The sequence below is a fragment of the Leptopilina boulardi genome, unplaced genomic scaffold, assembly GCF_019393585.1.
Source record: "Leptopilina boulardi isolate dan_hultmark-lab unplaced genomic scaffold, ZJU_Lbou_2.1 LbouV2_367, whole genome shotgun sequence".
Lineage (NCBI taxonomy): Eukaryota > Metazoa > Arthropoda > Insecta > Hymenoptera > Figitidae > Leptopilina > Leptopilina boulardi.
This window is the reverse complement of record NW_026137937.1, coordinates 2,208,338-2,230,012: the sequence shown is the minus strand read 5'-3', so window position 1 is coordinate 2,230,012 and position 21,675 is coordinate 2,208,338. Positions and strand designations below refer to the sequence as shown.

At 26.6% G+C, this 21,675-nt stretch overlaps 2 protein-coding genes across 9 annotated transcripts in view; one reads left to right on the top strand and one right to left on the bottom strand.

Annotated features, from left to right (window-relative positions):
* LOC127287031 (disheveled-associated activator of morphogenesis 1) overlaps window positions 1-21,675 on the top strand; it is a 115,519-nt gene that overhangs the window by 80,255 nt on the left and 13,589 nt on the right. For 3 of the 6 annotated variants that reach the window (XM_051313736.1, XM_051313737.1, XM_051313734.1), the window contains exon 2: window positions 14,747-14,863. In XM_051313736.1, coding sequence (XP_051169693.1) covers window positions 14,822-14,863 — 42 coding nt within the window. In that variant the 5' untranslated portion in view covers window positions 14,747-14,821. Of the gene's footprint in view, window positions 1-1,883; window positions 1,906-14,221; window positions 14,286-14,454; window positions 14,514-14,746; window positions 14,864-21,675 lie in introns of those variants that run through there. The other 3 variants (XM_051313739.1, XM_051313735.1, XM_051313738.1) reach the window with 3 other exon arrangements.
* On the bottom strand, window positions 8,205-12,561 carry LOC127287038 (uncharacterized). 3 transcript variants are annotated; one of them, XM_051313751.1, is made up of 8 exons: window positions 12,363-12,556; window positions 11,768-12,091; window positions 11,214-11,392; window positions 9,461-9,690; window positions 9,118-9,296; window positions 8,877-9,036; window positions 8,642-8,808; window positions 8,205-8,567 (listed from the first exon to the last, which is right to left on the bottom strand). In XM_051313751.1, exons 1-8 carry the CDS (start codon window positions 12,420-12,422, stop codon window positions 8,208-8,210), a joined length of 1,659 nt encoding a protein of 552 aa, XP_051169708.1. In that variant the 5' UTR covers window positions 12,423-12,556; the 3' UTR covers window positions 8,205-8,207. The 3 variants fall into 3 exon arrangements, with proteins under 3 accessions (XP_051169708.1, XP_051169707.1, XP_051169706.1); XM_051313750.1 differs by adding an exon at window positions 12,191-12,219 and having other exon boundaries at window positions 8,877-9,296; window positions 12,363-12,463; XM_051313749.1 differs by having other exon boundaries at window positions 8,877-9,296; window positions 12,363-12,561.

Sequence of the window (21,675 nt, the reverse complement as noted above, 5' to 3'; positions counted from 1 at the left end):
TAGTGTTAAGTTAGTTTTCAAATTTTCATTATTTTTATTATGTGCTGACGATTTGAAAGTTTATAAAACAATTAATTTAGGTAATCCTTGTCTTGATTCAGCATAGCTACAATCAGATTTAGATAGACTTAATGAATGGTGTAATTTAAATCACATGTATATCAATATTAATAAAAGTTATATTATATCCTTCTCTAAGAAAATTACCTATTTATATTGCTATCTATACTATATATTGGATAAAAGTAATGATTTATCTTTCAATTATCATATTGCAGGGATAATTTCTAAAGCACTAAGATTATTGGGATTTGTCATGAGGTGGGCATCGATTTTTCACAATATAAATACACTTAAAATTTTATATTTCTCTCTAGCCAGACCAATATTGGAGAATGCTTCTTTAATTTGGTTACCTTTCTATACAATTAATAAAGTTAGAATTGAACGAGTATAAAACAGATTCTTGCGTTTAGCAGCACAACAACTTTATTTGCCTTTTGACAGATACACTAATGACTATACAATAATTTGCGTGTACTTTTGAACATTTCTTTGATAACATACAGATTTTTGTTTGCTGATTTAATTTTTTTATATAAACTCTTAAATAGTTTAATACAATGCCCAACATTATTAGCCATGATTAATTTTAATGTTCCATCTAGAGTATCTAGAAATTATTTAGTGTTTTCTGAATCATTTCATAGAACTAATTATGGATATCATTCAATGATTAATAGAATTTGTAGGGAGGCTAATCAATTTTTGAAACAAATTGATTTTTTTTATAACAATATAACAAGATTCACCACATTATTACAAAGACATTCCGTACTGGATTCTAATTAGTAATATAGCCATTCTAGAAAAATTAACTAATTTGTTAATGCAAGTTATTATAGAAATAATTTTTAGATTGAATAATACTTATATGTATGGAAAGGCATATGTCCCGTTAATAAATAATATGAAATGAAATTATTTGTTTCATCATTTGCAATTTGAGATAAATGAAAATTCGTCATTTTAAGAATTCTATCAAATAACAATTCGTAGAAATATAAAAATTTGGATAAATTAAGATTCGGTGAATTTGAAAATTTTAGAATTTAAAAATTCGAAACACTTAAAATTCTATTAAATGAGAATTCTTTTAAATAAAAAGTTTCGTGTAAAAAGAAATTCTACAAAATAAAAATTTGTTACCTAAAAAGTTTCTTGAGAATGTTTTCACACCAATATAAAACTTTGAAGTTTTAACTTTACAACCAACATATAATATACCTATATGTTCGAAAATTCAAAACTTACACAAATAATATAAGAGTTAAAATATATTTATTTTATATCAAGATTGAAGTAAACTTTGTCCTCTTTTAACTGTGCGCACATATAAGAAGTTATAAACGCACAAGTCCCCGAGGGTATTCTCATATTCTCGGAAAAAAAGAATTCTCTCCCTAAAATTCTCGTCTCGTAAATTTTTCATGTTTCGCAATAAAAGTAAAGACATAAAGCAACAGTGACGATTTTATGATTATGTGTGTGTGTGTGTGATGGTGTTTTCTGGCTACCACCAAAAAAAAAAGAAAAAAAATCTTTTCCTCGATTTCATATACGACGCGCAGTATCTTCCATAATTTAAACACGTCTTAATAATACAAATCAACATTTAACATGCGCGCGGCTTCTCGTTAACGTGAACACGTATTATTCCGCACGCAGTTTGTTCACTTAGTTCCGCGTCCTTTTACCGCGCGCGCATTTCCAAGTGAAATTCATTCTGTGCGCGAAAACACAAAAATATCCCGTATACAGTATTAAATTAACAACAGGGCCATGATCTAAATTCACCAAAGTCACGTAGTCTCGTAATTCTTCTGATACCAAGTCGTCGAGAAGGTATGAAGAATTTTATGGCATGGAAGCAGAAAAGTCCCATGATATATATATACAATATAAAAAAAAAACCCTAACGGAACCGAGAGAAATAATGTTCTACTTCAGTGGGATCATTAATTTAATTACTTCTTTATTATAACTTTTTTTTTCATTAGGAGACAATTAGGAATTTTAAATTATGATGAAGTTATAAAAAATACAAGAATTATATTCCGTGAATAAAGAATAATCTTCTTCTATTGGTGAAGAGGGGGAGTATTCTTAATTTTTAAATTTTTACTGTTGAATATTTAAATAGTATTTATAAATATTTGCGTTAATGTAATTTATATGAAAATTTTTCTGATGCAATTAATTGCTTTGATTACATCTTAAGAATTAATATTTGTTTTAATCGAAAATTTACAAAAAAATATTCATTCTAAACTTCCAAAGGCTATTAAATTATAAAGAAATATAATTTTTTTTTTTTAAATATAATTTTTTTAATAAACTATTATAAATTATTTTTTAACACCAGATTCCCTATGATAAGGAAATCATTTTAATTGTGAAACGTTGTTGGGGACACATGATTATCCCATAAAAATTATTTGTTAGAATTTTCATTTTAAAGAATTCTATTAGATAGAATTATTTTTTCTTAGACGAATTTTCATTTTTCGAATTTTTTATAATATCAGCATTTCCAATTCACTGAATCTTTATTTGTACAAATTTTTATTTGTATACGAAACAACAAATTTTCATTTGTCCGAAATCAAAAAATTTTAAATATCGCGCCAAAATTTTTCTGTCAATCTTTTTTTTTTTTTTGGTCGTTTATAATTTCGGACAAATAAAGATTAGTCGTTTTAAGAATTTTATCAAATAACAATTCGTGCAAATAAAATATAAAAATTTTTCTGAAAAATTAATTATATCTAATAAAATTCTTTAAAATAAAAATTCTAACAAATGATTTTTACGGAATAATAATAATAATAAAGTAAATTAATTTAATAAAACAATCAAATTAAATGTCTTATTTTTTTAAAAGAAAATAAATACCAAAATAATTTTCTTAAAATATAAATACAAGAAAACTCCTGCCGAATGTTAAATGACGCATATCCGAGTAAGGCAGGAAGCCATTAGAAAGGAGCATGTGGAAATAATTCTCAAATTTTTTGGAATACAAAGTGGTGTAGTAGCACTTCCTAGTACATAATTATATATATATATATAAATAAATGAATTTATATCTTTAATCTATAATCTCATCTACAAATCATGTTTTAATGTGGGAGTGTTCCGTCTAAAATGTCACCTAACTTATACCTTTTTACCCAATCCATATATACAAAAGTATGTCAAATTAAAAAAAAAACATTTATTTACTCAGGAGAATATCGCTCCTTTTTCCTTTTTAGTTCTGCAATGTATAATTATTACATGTTAATAAAAAAAAATGTACACTCACGACGTCAAACCAAAAGTATTTCATTCACCTCTTATAATAATTTTATTGCTAAATTGCATTAGCAGTTTAAATTATACGTTATATATACCAAGTCTGTACTTTAAAATCTGATTCAAAAAAATAAAATTCTATAAAATTTGCTACCAATTTTATTGCCAGGTATTTCAAAATTCTTATATATATTATTTAATATTTTGATATTGAAAAAAAAATTTCATTGATATTAATTATTGGTAAATGTATGTACAAATTTTGCGTATAAACAAACGAATAATGTTGTTATCAATAAATTAATGGTTTAGAGATTAAAATATAAAATATACATAAAGCTGTACGTCACTTGTGAAAATAATGACACCCTTGAAACTTAAAAATCATATTTCAAGAAACCACAAAAATAAATGTATACATATATCTGACAGATGATAATTAAGGCTCACAAGTCAAAAGAAAATTTCGTAACGAAATTAGAATGAAAGGAGAGTATATAGTATATGTATAACACCTGAATAGCAAGTAGGTTGCCTTGATGAAATAAAAATTAAGATATGCATATTATATATTGGGGACAGAGCGATAAATTGTCAAGTCTAATTGCTATATAGGTTTATGTTATAAGATAAGAATTGTTCACATTGCGCATATGAATGATAACAACAGAAGCTAAAACGGAAGACCTTGTCATTGTTATTCGGCAAGTTCAATGTATAGATATAGTATAAGTATATAGTTGGTGATGAGCATCAACTACGAAAGGAAGTAATCAGTTGAGCTCGAGCGCAAAAGTGAAATTCACTAATTGTCGAGGTGTAATTATAATGAAAACGCGACTCTAAAAGAAGACTTCTTCCTATACTTATTACTCCTTTTTTTTCTCTGTACGCTCTCTTCCGTATCAAAAATGGACCTGGGGGAGTACACGGAAAGAAAAAATCTGAGAAATATTTTGATACTCAGTATTAAAATGTTGGATGAAAGTGTAATTCTAAAGAAAAATCTCATACTGTATCTGAAATTAACAGAGAAATAACTTATAATAAAGTCTAAAGAAAAAAAGGCTGAATATGATGAAAGTTTCGATTAATGTGAAATAAATTACAATACTGTATTGAAATGTGAAATCTGTCCATGAAATATTAAATCTTCATATTCGTTGAAATATTTTTAATACAGTATAGTAATTTTGTCGAATCAGTGTAAAATGAATTACAATACTGTATATAAATATAAAACCTGATAGTCTTCATACTGCTCAAAACATTTTTAAGACAGTATAGTAATTTTTTTCATACATTAAATTTATTTAAAAAAATAATATTTCGCACTTTTAGTTTATTTAATCACCACATATCTTGATATTGCACCCAACAACTTGTTCATCCTTCACCACTTATATACATTTTAACCTCTAACGGTTATTTATATACTTAATAATAGCCTACCTAACAGAAAATATTCCAACGCAAGGAATTGAACGCACGCCCTAAAACTTATAGATCGCAACCCTAACCAACCAACCACGCAACGCTCGCTGCAAGAAACTGTACAATATTCGATGACCTTCTTCCTTTAGAATAAAAACTTTTAACTACAGATTTGAAGTGCCCTAGGTCCATAATTACTCTATGAATATATTTTACTGATTGCATTACAGTAAAATTACCTTTCTTTTCATATATTTAAATATTTAAAATACAAATTCATTTTATATTTTTAAATTAATTTTATTAATTAATAATAAATTATATTTAAAAAATTAATAATTTATAATGTGAAAAATTGGAAAAAATTTCAAATATTTTGAAAATATTAATAAGTTAATTTTAAGTAATAATAATGATAAAGTTGCATATCATATCTTTAGAATTTATATATGTATTTTAAATAAGTTTGTTTTATTTATTTTATTATTTCTTAAAAAAATTTAAACTGAGTTATTTCAGTATAAACATGTATTGATATTTTATAGGAGTTTGCAGGTTCAGTATCACAAGAAGTACAAATTATCTAAATTGCAAAGTTAATTGAGAATCGCAATTAACATTTATTTATTTACCAACAATTAATATCACAAAATAATTCATTTGAAAATTCCATGTGACGTTTTCATACAATTTTTTTACATGGAATTTTACATTACTCACAGCCAAGACTTGCAAATATAGTGACAACCATTCGGTAACTTATTTCTAACTGTGATTGTAACATCTTGAAGGTTGCACAACTTTAACATATCCCATGAATAATTATTATCATCAAATACTTGGAAGGCTTGTAAATGATTATCAAAAAACACATCATTAAGTTTCTTCGTAATAATGCGACAGTCATACTTTTCGATAATATTAATTACGTGTACTACATGAAACAGTGGGCCCTCTTCTGAGGGAACGACAATAATACTGTTTACTTTAATTTTTCGACCCAGATATTTAATCCACTGTGTTTTTTTAATTGAACCATTTGAGTGAGATAGCAGAGAGATGAATTCGTTAGATTCCGAAATTTGTGTAAGTGCAACTTGTTTAATAGTACCACTTGTAAACAGAGGATAAGAACAATGTTTGCTCAAGAATCTATAATTTAAAATTAGTTGATGCTTAATCGCGATCGTTCGGCAAACGTTTATTCTACAACGAGATACATGAGAAGTCACTTTTCCCTCTTGGTGCTTTGATTCGAAACGCATACACGTACTTACATTTAAAATACCGAGAGCTTCAAGAATACGAGCATAATGTATTAGAAAGTGATGCTTTGGTTTCATTTTACCCGGGAAAATTTCAGAATGTAACTTTAAATACTCTTCGATTAAATTATCAAGAGAAACGTAAGTTTTTTCATGAACAGTTTTGCTGAATGCTATATCGACAATTTGTTTAAGTTTCTTAAGGAGTAACCATTGCTTGTTATCCTCTGATACAGATTTGGTACTCTCTATAATCAGTAATATATTTCGAATTAGAGATAACATTTCAGAAGCCGACATTATTATACATTTTTTTTTAAGATGTTTTTCTAAAATAGGTGGAGGTTTATTTTCATTATCGTTCGAACCGTACATAAAACTTTTTAATCTATCATTAAAATCTTGTAGTGAAAATAATTTCATTATATATATAAAATAATATAACACAAGCGCGACATCATAACGACAAACACCTTCTAACAGATCGTGTTGGGGATCAACAGCTGTATTTTGAGTTACATGGTAATAATCGACTTCGTTAAAAACACAAGTTTCTTTTAATCCAGAGCGAGAAGCATTTTTTTGGGATAAAAGAGACTCATAATTTTTTTTGTCGCGAAGTATGCAATCACGTTCGTTAAATATTTTGGAAATATTTTTGTGCTCAGTTAAACAGAATCTACAAAAAAAATTTGCAGAAAAACTTTCAGTGAAACCAAGAATACCATGAAGACCTAAATTATCGCCTATAATCAGGGTCAATAAAAAGTAGATTCGAATTTCTTCATTATTAATTATTACAGGTATGCCCTCGGATTGAAGAGAGTTAATCTCTTCGATTGCTTTAGAAAAAATTTTTTTATTGTGAAACACTGCACGACTTTTTGTATTAAAAAGAATAAAAAGAAAAATGTTTTCTATTTTAGCTTGAAATTCAGGAGGTAACACTGGAATGTTCAAATAACAAGCACCACACTTTGATACTCCTTTATGACTTCCTAAAGGGTTGTTATTTTCATAATCATCGAAAAACATTACTAAGGGAAGAACAATTTTATCGTCATAAATTTTAGATTTTTCTTTCCATAGAGATCCTTGGACAATGTTTTTAACTATTGTGGAATGTTTTTCAGCGTTTTTTAAGTATTGAAGAGTACTTTCCAAAACATTCGGCATTTCGAAAAATTTTTTAAAAACTTCTCTGATTGGTATAAATTGGGACACAATAACTTTGTCAACTAATTCCATTTTTCCTTCTTTTTCAACTGGTACTTTTTGGTTACCAAGCGCGTAAGATTGAGGAGGAATGAAAGTTCCAAGTTTTTTATAGGTAGAAAAACGTCGCGATTCAGTACTTAATGCATCGAAAGGTTCTAATTTTTTTTTAAAAATTGAATCAATTTCAGTGACGGAAATCGAATCAGTCCCTAACTGTGTAGCTCGATTATGAATTTCTTTTCGAATATCATCACATTGATTGTGAACCAATGTCATTACATCGTGCCCGATTTCATCTACTCTTATTCTTGATATATCCGGAAATTTATAAAGTTTCGCGAAAAAGTGGAGACATTTTTCTTTAAATTGACAATCTTTCAAACAATTTTCATCTAATGTATCAGAAAATTCCCAGAAAATATCTTGATCTTCAAAAATTACATCTGAAGCATCAGACGAAGTATCAGATGAATCATCGGTTTCATCTAATAAATTCAAAGATTCTTGTATATCTTCCGCATTTGTTATTTCTAACGTTTCTACTGAAAGTTTTTCTGCCTTTTTAAATTCAACTGTCTGCTTTTGTAATATCTCATGTTTAAAAAATCGATGTTTTTTATAAGAATTAAATTTTGAATATGCTCGAGAACAATCTGACTCGGCGCAACGAAAAGTCGTTAAATTAACGTGAGACAGTTGGATATGTGCCACTAATTGCTTATTATCAGCAAAAGAAGATTCGCATACAAAACAACGAAACATAACGAAAATTATTATCGCTAAATAAAGAAATCGTAAAATACCCGTTAAAGTCATTACAATACAACTTAAAATTTTGTCTTTAGAAGACTTAAAAACGAAATAACTTGTATTTAAATTCTGCTTAAATAAAAAAATACTTTGTTTTAAAAATTAAAACATATTAACAGGCGCTTAGTTTTCTATCACTTTCGAAAGTTCAATAGCCTGCTTTGTTTGAGCTATAAGAACATTAAGTTTGTTTGAAATTCTTTTCCCGGTGATATTAATTCCATACAGGGCGCTTTGAATAAAATGCCATATAGATTTCGAATACATTGGGTACTCACAGTTAAAAGATTGAAAACTCATGAAACTCAAGTGAAAGGCATTAAGCAACGTATCACATTCATAGGTTATGTTACTGAAGACAACGTAAAATTTTTCAATTTTTACCAATGGGCCAACAATAACTGTGAGTGGTTTAAAATCTTCCTTTTTTTCGTTAGCGTTCTCTCGTATTTTGTCTAATGTTGGCTGGAATTCGCTTACGGTCTAAAAAATTGCAGTTACAAATTAATTTGTTTTATATAAAAAAAAATTATTTATTTTATTTAAAATCATCTTACCTTGACATGCAACATGTAAGTATCACGTTTTTCCTGTGTATTTAATTTTGTATACTGTTTTGCTAATTCGTTGCTTTGGTCCTTTCGTTTTCGTTTTCCTTGAACAAAAGAATTCCCGCAGGGAATTACATACAGCAACAAATAAAACAATATAACATCTTGAGAAGCTGAAAAAAGTAAATTGTTGCAAAAGAAAAAGAAATTGTAAAAGTTAAAAAAAGAATAAATTGCTTACAGGAATCCAGAGCTGACAATAACGACAAAAGAATTTTATCATTCGCATCTGCAATTCTAGTTGTATTTAAATGTTGAACTAAAATTGGCTTAACTACATTCCAAAATTGAGGAAAAGGATTCGTCGAATCCGGATACAACAGCTTGAAGTCTAATTCAATCTGAAAAAAAGTTGTCATTAAAATAATGAAAATCAGTGATACTTTTTTAAAGAAAATATCTAATAAAAAAAAATAAAATACTAATTTTCTTCCTTCGTGCTCTTTAAAAGCTTTAATTGAATCAAGGTACTCGTTTAAGCTTTTTTTATTAGACAATAACATTTCCCTTCGGTCGGAAAATGTTGATTTCCAAAGCTTCTCAATAACGTCCCAAGGTGTAGAGTTTTCCTCCAGCCAACGAAGATCTCTTGATTGTGAATCTAAATGATTTGTTTTGAAAAATAAAGAATAAAAAAACGTTTCTGTTTTAACAAGTAATTTAAATTAATCTTATTGGCTATAAAAAATTGCAATAAGTTAATTTCACGTTTAAAAATTTTTTACTTGTAAAGTTTTAAAAAAATGTAGTGAATAAAAGTTTAACCTGATATTATGAACGTTTTTTCCTCCGGCTTAGTTTTTTTTGATGGCTTTAATATGCCTGCTTTCCTCAATTTGGCTTTCTCGTAATTAAAGTTATCATAAAGCCTGCCTGATGCTAAAATTCTACATCCGTTTTCGATGTGAAACGGCGAATAATAAACTGTCACCCCTTCGTTTGGAAAAGTTTTTACAATTTCGGAAGCCAAAAATTTAAATTTACGTTTATCGATTCTATAAAATAAACAGAAATATGTTAAACTTCGTAAATTAATTAACCTTCGCCGGACTGGATACTTTTTATATACACGGTTGACAAGATCCCACCCAGGGTGGGCCAAATGTTTTCTTCTTTGTATATTGCAATAAAAACTTAGAATCATTCAGTTTTTTTCCAAAATTGTTATATGTTACCAAATAATATATTTTATTAATGTTTTGTTGATTTTTTATTTGTTTAAACAATTTATTATTAATAATTTATAACTTTTTCAAATATACATACGACAGTAAAAGAATTTTATAAATTTGTTACATTTTCTTCGTAGTTATTAATTCAAAGGTTATAAATAAAATAAAATATATAATTCAATTTGCAACAACTATTATTATAAATTGTTTAAACAAATAATTGTTGCTATTTATTAACATTCTTCATAATATTCCTAGAAAATTGCAATTTTTTTCTAATTTTGCAACTTAACAAGCACAACATAATAACACAAAGATTTTATATGAATTTACTATTTAACCAATTGTTTAAACAATTGTTGAATTTACAATTTTACATCAAATCTATCTTTTATTATATTCGGCTTGATGAGTTGCAAAATTAGAAAAAAGGCAACTTTCCAGGTGCCGTACAAAAAAAGTTAGTAAATAACAACAATAAATTGTTTAAACAATTGTTGAATTAATAATTTTACATCAAATCTATCTTTTATTATATTCGGCTTGATAAATTGCAAAATTAGAAAAAAAATGCATCTTTCTAGGTGCAGAACAAAAAAAGTTAGTAAATAATAACAATAATTGTTTAAACAATTGTTGAATTAATAATTTTACATCAAATCTATCTTTTATTATATTCCGCTTGATAAATTGCAAAATTAGAAAAAAACTGCATCTTTCTAGGTGCAGAACAAAGAAAGTTAATAAATAATAACAATAAATTGTTTAAACAAATGAAAAATGAAATATAATATTTTTTATATCTACTATTTGACATCATAAAACACTCACAGTGAAAAGTCTGCATGATTTCAAGTCTTTTTGTAAAATAGAATTAAAAAAATATCTGAATTATCCCCGTTATCTCCGTACATACATTGATAAAAGTTATAAATAATCAAGAAGAAATTTTTTTTAAAAATTTGTTTTTACATTTTTTGAAAGTTCTTAAGATTTTGTTCAGTGACTTAAAATCGCGATTCAATTAAGGCAAAACTTTAGAAGATATGGCAATTTCAATTTGTCTGGCCCACCCTGGGTGGGCATCTTGTCAAGCGAAGGTTAAAGTTTTAAAATTATTTAAAAAATTGTTAATAGAATAATTTTTATTTTATTTCTTTTTTAATTATTAGATGAAATATAAACTAAGTACTAAATCCCAATAGAGTAAAAGGAATTTAAAAATATGTAATGTTAATACAATATTTATTTAAAAGTATCTTCAGCAAAAACAGTTAAATATTAATTTTTTTAAAAGAGAATAAAACAGAGATGACCATATTTCATTTTAACTATATTTTACTTACTTCCAATCATCTATCTGTTCTCCTACTTTGAGGTACTTAAGCAATTTCTCCTTTTCACTTCTAATTATCAAATGCACTAACAGAGTCCTTGATTGATCACTGAGGAAGTTTCTGTTATCAATGTAGGCCTTGAGAATTACCTTCCCTTCGCCACTGCTCTCCAAGAAATGTTGTAAAACCTGAAACAAGTAATATTGCTAAATATTTAGGCTAACAAAAACAATAATTTTTCAAATTAATTTTATTGATTTATGTATCTTCTTAATTAAAATCAATGTTTTTATTTAAATTAAATCAGTTCGTAAAAAACAGTAAATTATAATACAATGTAAGTAAGTTATTTTCATCATAAAATAGTATTTTTTCGAAAATAGGTAATTAAATTGTACCAAAAATTGTTATAAATAATACCTTCTCATGTGATGAGAATGTAAAAATATTGAAGTTTATACAATAACAAATTTATATCTATTGAAAAAGTCGCCAAGTTAGAGAGTATTTAATAGTTATTAATAATTATAATATTTCATGGAATTTAATTTTTTATTACTTACCCAATTCGAAGTGTTTTTGACTGAAGATCCTGAAGTACAATCAGTTTGCTCTAAACGGCAATCATTTAGCATTGAACTGCTATCATTTTGCTCTAAAGTGAAATTAAGTACGTCTTTTTCTAAACAGGATCCATTATAATGTACACTTTCTTGTACAATAGAAATCAATTTCTCACTTAAATCGTTATCATTATTTGTAGATACATTTGTGAACAAACAGGGAGCACCGACATCAACAATATTTGACCTCGAAACAGGACTCAAATCTGTAAACTGCTTGTTTACACTGCCTTCAAACTCGTACGATTCTACACGGCAACAGTTCTGGAATTTAATTGAAAACTTAGAACTCGAATATAAGTTTTTAAAATTAAGTAAAATTCCCCTTTCACATTATTCATTATATTTTATATAAATGCTTACATTAGGCTGCAGAGAATCCATTTCGAAACCTAATATAAAAAAATTTTATAAGTAATAAAAATCTACTTTGAAAAATAAAAAATAAAAATTGTGTTTTGTAAATTAAGAAACAAATGAATTTAAAAAATAACAATAATGACACAGAGTAATAAATAATAAATATTATACTCACCATCAATATTTCAATAAAACAAAAAACTCTCACAATAATAAAAATCACCGGAATACACATTAAACACGTGCGAAACTTGAGAAAAAGCGGCACAACTGAATATTTAACAGGCTGATATGCGCAGCAGGCTAGCGCGCAACTGACACATGCGCAATTCTACAAAATCTTTTAAACAGTATAATAATTTTCTTAAGCATGGTTTGGAAATTTGTCTAGAATCATCTTTCTCATAAGTATTAAAAGAGTTTAGGTTCTGTATAATGATAATTTCGTAAAATATAATATTAAATTTACTACATCTGAAAGTATTTCTTTCATTATGTAATAATAATTATTAGCTATAATTTTCTTAATACGTCTCAGACATTTTATTATACACATAATAAAATTGCTTAAAAGTCTTGAAAGAAACTTTAGCAAATCAAATAAATATTAAAATTATCCCATTTCATCCAACTTTTCAATACCAGTATTAAAATATTCTTTACATTTTTTCTTTCCGTGTAGTAAACTCATCATGTTCTGGACAACGACCTTGAGAAAAAGTTACTACTTTCTCGATTTACGCTATATTACTACAGATACATTCTCATATATATATATATATATATATATATATATAATTAAATTTATTCAACATATTTTACATCAAGTTTAGTAATATCCAACTTCAGATGAAAATTTATGTGAGTCATGAATATTCATGAAAAAACGTTTATTTATTCTAAATATATGAAAAAATTTTAAGTGCAACACACTTTTTATGTAATTTTTATACAATTTTTCATTTTTCAATCGAGAGAGAGAGAGAGAAAAAAGTGTTTTTTAAAAATTTTTTACATATAGAATTTAATTATTTTAAAGTATATTTAATTTCTATTAAAAATTGACAAATTTAATTAAAAATGATATTTTTTCATTTAAAATTTAGAAAACATTAAATTTTTTTAAAATTTATTATAATTGCTTCTTGTACAAACTAATTATTTAAATAATAATTGATTGATTTATAATGTTATAAGGTACTGAACTAAATATTTATTAAGTACGTATAAAATTAATAAATTAAAACTTGTTGGTATCACTTTTACTCAAAACTTGTGCTAGAGATTGTTATATTGTTCACCTGATGATAATGTTATTTTGTCCACCTGCTGAAATGAACAATGTTATTTTATTCAACATCATAAATTTTTCTGATAAACGTTATTTTTGTACACCGAAAGGAGATTTTTAAGCCATATCAATAAATGAAGATAAACTAAAAATTTATTTAATTAAACACATAATAATAAATTTTTCAAAAACTAATTATAATAATTGTACAACAAAAAAAAGAATTAGAAAAATTTGTAAAAAAAAGTTTTTTGCAAAAATAAAATCTAAATTGCATTCTTAGCTTTTTCTGCGAAATTTGTATATATATGAGAGAGAAAATTATAGCAATACGAAATTTTATTGCTAAAAAAAAATTAGGTTAATTAACAAGTATTTTCAATTTTTACATACAAAGAAAATGACTTTGAACTTTAAAATCCAATGGAAAAAAAAGTTTCTTTTTTTATACAAGTTTTCCTGTGTGATTAAAAGAGAAGCAGTGCGAGAGCAATATTTTCTGAAAATTATCAACAATTACAGCAATTTCTGAAAAGTCGTTTCGTTAATTGTTATTCTGAATGCCTTATATATAGTTATTTTTATTATTGGTAAAAACAATGAAGCAAAAAAAGTAATAAAAATTTTTGAAAAGATTTTTCACCCGTTAAAAGTAAATAAATTATACTAGTTTCTTTGATAGGTGGGCGTAAAACAATTACCATATCTCAATATTCATTCGAGAATGGTCGTATATGTGTATGTATCTATATTTCTTGGGACAATAAGTCTTAAAATGACTTTATTTAACAAATGACAAGTTTCGAGGTAATAATTTTCGCACGTTAAAATAAAATTGTATACGTATTACAAAATATAGTGTTTTTTGAAAAAAATATTTCTCAAAGTGATATTGGGCAATTTTTTACGATTCAATGGGAAAAGCTTTTGTTTTTTTTTTTCTCTCGAATTGAAAAAACATTTAGCATGAAAGAAAATAAAAACCAATTACCTTCAAAAAATCATAAAGATTAAAAAAAATATATACAGAAAATAGTGAGTATAATTATAAATCATGATAATGCGGTGAGCTGACTTTCGAAACTTATTAACAGTTCTTATATTCATTATTTCAAGTTAAAAATATATTTTTGTTAATTTAAACTATATTTTTTTTTTGAAAAAATTATAATATGTACGTTTATTTACTTAATTTTTTAATTTAATTTATGAAGCTGCATTGAAAAATCAATTAAACAAAAGTTAATTGTATTTTGTTTTTGTTACAGAGAATTCCAAATATTTCAAGTTGCCCTGTCAAGAGTCCACAACCTCTAAAGGAATTTGTTGGCCGCTGTCAAACAATGCCTTCTCGTGTTAAAAAATCTTTTTGTGGATGCTTACAGGTGAGTTTTCAACCTCAACTAAAAAATAATGTTCTTTTCATTTATTTTCTATATAAATTTATATTAAAATTAATTATATTTTATTAAAATTCTATATTAAAATGAATAAAAAAAAAAAAACGTTATTAATTAATTTTTTATCATAATATTTAAAATAATTATTATTTACAGAAACTGGTTTATTCCTCTGTTTTAAAAACATTTATTTTTTTAATTTATGTATTTTAAATTAAAACTTTTTTTCAATTTAACAATTCCAAAATCAGTTTTATCACTCACTATATGAAAAGTGGAAAATATATACCCGTCGGTTTTTAAGAATTTTTTTTTATTATTTATAATATATACTTGTCACTTTATTATTCTAATTCTCAATCAGATTTATTAAAAATTATCTCGAGTCAATAATAATTAATTTAAATCGAAACCATCTACTTTCTTATATAAATCAAAAATAGTCTAAAGCCAGGTGCATTTTTCATATATTCTATATTTAAATCTTTTAATTAATTCTTAATTATCAATCGTACACTTTCATATATTCAATGAATCATAAAATAATCTCGTTTGTTTATCTATTCAAATATATGTTATATATTTAAATAACCACAATCAATCAAAATAATATAAATTAAAAGAAAATAAATGTCAATTTTACATTTTTTTTTCTCAAGGTGCAAAAGGTGGAAGAACATAAATATTTTAGTTAATGTGAAAGAAAATGAATATTATTACATATATATATATATCGTAAATTCGATTGAACTTTTCAATGACTAATATTAATATAAATTTAATATAATATTCTCACGAAACATCTCGAAGATGCTTATTATACAAATATGAAAAAAGAGACCCCTTGGTGGAAAAATTGTATACGAGTAAATTACACAGTTATTACACTTATTTTCAGTGATGTCACGGATCTCTGAACGGATGGTAATTGACTCGTTGCTCGTGATCCATTTTTTCACGTATTCTATCTCATCAGACGTGTAATCTTTCTCTTTTTTTTCATTCTCGCGAAAGTTTGAAAATTCCACGAACGAATAGTATATCACTATATGCTCGAATTAAATGCCAGAAACGAAATCAAATAGTCGATACGCGACCCGCATCGACGAGAAAATCACACGATAATCTCACGTTTCGAAAGAGATTTTTGTTTTGTTTTTTTTTTTTTTTTTTTTTTTTTTTTAAATAAAGGTCTTTGAACTTAAAAAACTTCACGTCATATGTTTAAAATATCAATATTCGCAAAGCAAGTATAAATTTATAGAAATTTTTAATTTTTTTTATCAAAAATTATATTTCAATATTCGAACAATAAAAAAAATATATATAGTATATTTCTTAAAACTTTTTCAACATAATAATTACGTTTTGTATAAGAGAATATAATAAATTTTTAATGATAATAGCCATTTGAAATTGTTTAGTTTTAAAATAAAAAGATCAATGTTATATAGAGAATTAGTTTACTTTTTTTTGCATTGATTTTTTTTTTTTATTAGTATAATTCTTTAGAGGGTTTTATCTTTTTCATCCGGTCTTAAAATTATTGCAAATAATGAGCATAATTTAATACTGGTTATAGAAACAAGCACTTCCCGATTTGCAGATGGAATTTCATGACAGAATATTGCATGTTGAAGATCATGTTTTTCTGCGCGACACGCAGAGAGAATCTATGTGTTACGTTTTGCCGCGTAATCGTTTCCCTTTTATTACTGTAATTTTGTGCGGGCTGATGAGATAATTCGCGAAACAAAACGCAAATGATAAATCGACCCGTAAAATAAACTCAGGTATTAAACAAACAACACACACGGAAAGAAAGTTTGTAGCAATATTTGATATTATGGTGTTACTTTTTAGTATATTTGGTTACAATTGCGGAACATTTTGGCATGATAACGATTTTCGATACTATTTTTAAGAATGATTGAGATTAAAATAAGAATATTTAATATAGTTGGAAAGAAAATTTGATATAATATTTACGAAATCTGAAATCTTTTTATTGAAACACAAAAATGTCAAATTTTAATAAGCTCTTTATCAATTTTTCTAACCAAATATTTCAAATTTCGTAATTAGAATTGTATAAAATGATATAATTATTTCAGATTTTGATATATTTGATATGAAAATTGAAAAAGACATATCAAAGTTAACGAGATTCGACGAAATTTGCCGAAGTTGAACGTTCGGCATTGCCCGATCCTCACCGAGTGGTAACGAAGACTGACGAAGCTCTTTAGACAAGCCCCTTTTTACCATTATCTTGATACAGACCTGAATTTCTTTTATATAATTAATTTTGAATATTTTACAATAAATCAGTAAAAAAAATTGTTCTTCAAAAAATAATAAAATATTTAATTATTTCCCAATAAATAATGATTTTTATTTATATTTTTAAACATGTTTTGATATAATTTCACCTTTCTCATAAGCGGTGAAAAATATGTCTGGTTAGTATATAAGAATGGTCACATCAGTTTTTTACATGAGCGTAAATTTGCATATGAAGCGTTATTTTGCGAATGTTGTACGTATTCGTTAGTATAGGTTAGGAATAAAAATAAGCCAATCGATGTAAAACAATGCGGTGTATGTGTGTGTGTGTGCATTTAAAAGTTCATATCCTCGTCTATCCTCGAGATGAAAAAGAGATAAAACTTTGGCGTAGAATCTGTTGGTGTTTCTGTCGTCATCTGTCACGACTGAACCACTTCGAATTTTTAGTATAGTTTTAACAAATTTCGAAATAATCTTTCCAAATTTTCATATAAATTTAGTAAATAACGAAGTGCGCGTCGGTTTAACTTATTTCTGGTTTTTCGTATAAATTTATCAATTTACGAAATAATAATTTCAATTTCTGGAATATATTTACTAAAAAGACTATTGTTAAAAATATACCGATTTTCGTTATCAAACCCAAATGTTCCGCGTTTGAAAAAGAGAATACTAAAATTTCCTATCAGATTTATCAAATATTGCTACTAAATTTCTTTCCGTGCAGTCTCTCATTCTCTATCTCTTTCACTCTCACTGTCTCTTTTTCTTGTCTATATAAATATTCTATAAGTTTTAACATATTGAATAATAATGAATAAGTTCTAAAAATCAATTGTTAGAATTTTTATTTAATCGAAATTTATTAGATTTAATTTTCATTAAGCCGAATTTTATTTGTTCGAATTATTATTTAATAGAATTTCCATATAACTGATTTTTCATATACTATACAGAATTTATATTTTAAACGAAAAATCATTCAAAACAAAATTTCTAATTGATAGAATTTTCATTTGTCCGGAATTGAAAATGGCCGAATAAACAATATGGACAGAAAGATTTCGGTGCGATTTTTAAAATCAACCAATCATAATTTTATGGATATAATTTTTGATTGATTGATTTTAAAAATCGTGCCGAAATCTTTCCGTCGATTGTTTTTTCGGCCATTCACAATTTCGGACAATTGAAAATTCTATTAAATGATTTTTCGATTAATTATAAATTCTGTAGTATATAAAAAATCGGTTATATGGAAATTCTATCAAATATTAATTCGAACAAATGAAAATTCTATGCAAATTCTGTTTCCAAAGAAAATTTTTTAAAATAGTTTTTCTTCCAAAAATTTATTTTCCAATAAAAAATATTCCAAAAATAAAGTGTGAAATTTAAAATCTAACGTTATAATTGATACTTCTTAAGTACGTTAAATGGCATGTTTAAAAATTTCTATATGGAGTTGCCAATTCGTTTTGAAGGTATAATTTGAAATTATATGAAAACAATAATAATGACACTTGATGTTAAATTAAAGTTCAAAACTTTCTCTGAATTTCATATATGATACTTTCGTGTATATATATATATATATATATATATAGGTATATATACTGGATTTTGTGCTATTAATTTTATAAAATTAATTTTAAAATAAGATTTTCTTTTTACTGTGTGCTATTTTGTGTCGGGGAAAATCGTACAGAAATAAATATATTAAATAGAACACGTAAAATGTTTCTTGTGTGTGTGTTTATCATGCAATATATAACGTCTCTTATCTGTTTTCTAAAGTTTAAATGAACATTTCTCAATATTCTAATTTGAAAATAGAGAGAAACTTGATAAACGACAGCAGCCTTTTTCAAAAGCACACACATATATATATATATATATAGGTATATAAATTATAATTTCACATCTATATAGGAAAGTGTAAAAGACAGAGCAGGGCGTTGGTCCGTCTAAAACGTCTTGACGCGAGCGGGTACATTTGTATAAATGATAGGAGAAATCTTTTCAATACATATTTCTGGACTTTCTCGCCATGAAGTATTAATTCACATTATAGTGAGCACCGCGCACATTAACGCGTTTTAAGCGATAAAATCATGTCATCTCTTATATATGGGTGATTCTACGATAAAAAGTATCTTTATAGTGTATCTGTAAATTGTTTCTTTTTTTTTTACAAATTACTTTATAATAGTAAACAACAAATATCTACATTGAAAAAAAGTATCATTTTTTCAAGAAAATTATGTACTTGACCGTATTTGCGCCACTAATTTTCTTAATTCAAACTACACCCAGAGAAAAGATATATTTGTCTCAGAGCCAAATAAATATTTATTTCTTGTAAATAAATTTTTATTTGATTTAAATAAAAATAGGATAGTATAGGCTCTGAGACAAATATACGTTTATTTAACTCAAATATATTATGTTTGAGTTCAAATAAAACATTTCTCTGAGTGTAGTAAAATTTTCTTGAATCGAGAAAATTTTAAATAAAATGCTCACAAGTAAATGGGTTTTCTTATGATTCTATACTATATTTTTTTCAATTTAGTATACAAGGCAGTATGATACAGTAGTTAAATTTCTTTTTATATAGTGGTAATTTTTTTTTGCTTTGTCAAAAATCTGAAAATTTGTTTCGTAGAATCAAACATAATATACTAAGCGTTAAAATAAATTGTCCCCATAAGCGCAATGGACATTTTCATCTGGCTCTCACTTTTCACGCTTAATAAATAATATTCTCACTGGGTCTTTACTTTTAATTTGCTCATATATAATCATTGACAAGAGAAACAAGAATTTATTTATCATTCTCTCGTATCAATTTTTGTCATTACATTTTCTCAAAACGATTAAACGAATTTTAGTGCAATAAAATGGATTTTAATTATTAAAATGTTTGATTTTTATCATTTTTATTAGAAAGTATTTTAAATTAATAATTATATTCAATAAATATTTTAATTGTTTAATTTTTAATTTTAATTTAATGAACTAGCGATGAATTCCTCGCTCGCTGACGCTCGCTCGGTTAAAATTGTACTTATTGTTCTTTACTTCTTGTAGTTTATGTATATTAGGGTAACTGCACCAGTGGTGGATCAGTTAAGCCCCTTAACTTTCTTATTTTGACTTTGAAGTTCTGTATAGGTTGCTTTTAGACAAATTCGAGGTTATTCTTTATAGTATTATGGACCAGATAGTTCCAATAGACATTTCCTTCAAGGTTAGACTTAATTTTGACATCTACGTTTACTTTAATGCTCCATCAAAGATAATTTGTCAATGATCCTATTCTGGATCACTGTTTGCACCAGTCATGGTTATAGATTGCTCCAGTGGTGGATCACTTAAAAAATCATACTAAAAAACATTGCATTTTAAAATTACGAGACTGAGAAGTTTTGCAACTTTTATAAGGCTTTACGGACAGATTTTCAAATTCACTTTCTTATCCATATCCCCTCCTCTTTCATTTCTATAGGTATAATGTAACTAAATATTAATTAATCATCTTTTTATTAGAATTTTTGGTAATAAATAAATAGAAACTCTTAAAGCTTCAGTTTCAATGATAAATAACATTTATTAATTCTGGGTATTTTAACCCTCTGCCTGGCCAGTTGACCGTTATCGACAAAAAGCGACAATTCGGTCGCCTGGTGGGGACTATGGGAAATACATTCTATAGCGTTAGAGTGGGGATAACCCAGGACAGGGAGAGGGTTAATTCAACAAAAATTTAACAATTTGAAATCAGGGGGTCGATTACGTAACTTTCCCACATCCCACATCTCACTTCCCACATTTTACATCCCACATCTCACTTCCTACATTTTACATCCCACTTCTCACTTCCCACATTTTACATCCCACATCTCACTTCCCACATTTTACATCCCACGTCTCACTTCCTACATTTTACATCCCACTTCTCAATTCCCACATCCCACATCTCACTTCCCACATTTTACATCCCACATCTCACTTCCTACATTTTACATCCCACTTCTCAATTCCCACATCCCATTTCCCACATCTCACTTCCCACATTTTACATCCCACTTCTCACTTCCCACATTTTACATCCCACATCTCACTTCCTACATTTTACATCCCACTTCTCAATTCCCACATCCCATTTCCCACATCTCACTTCCCACATTTTCCATACCACTTCCCACATCCAACATCTTGTGGGAAATGGGAGAGATGTGAGAAGTGGGATATAAAAGGTGGGAAGCGTGATAAGAAAAGTGTAAAGTACAATGTGAGATGTGAAGTGTGAAAAGTGAAATGTGAGAAGTGGGATGTGAAATGTGGGAAGTGAGATGTGGAATGTGAAATATGGGAAGTGGGATGTGGTATGTGAAATATGGGAAGTGGGAAGTGGATATGAAATATGGGAAGTAAGAAGTGAGATGTGAAATATGGGAAGTGGGATATGAAATATGGGAAGTGAGAAGTGAGATGTGAAATGT

Excerpts from the sequence above, each read along its gene's own strand:
- LOC127287038 (XM_051313749.1), bottom strand. The coding sequence starts at position 12,422 with ATGTGTATTCCGGTGATTTTTATTATTGTGAGAGTTTTTTGTTTTATT. Across the intron at positions 11,393-11,767 it reads TCAAAAACACTTCGAATTGG|GTTTTACAACATTTCTTGGA; the intron begins GTAAGTAATAAA and ends TACTTGTTTCAG. Across the intron at positions 9,691-11,213 it reads GAACAGATAGATGATTGGAA|AATCGATAAACGTAAATTTA; the intron begins GTAAGTAAAATA and ends TTTATTTTATAG.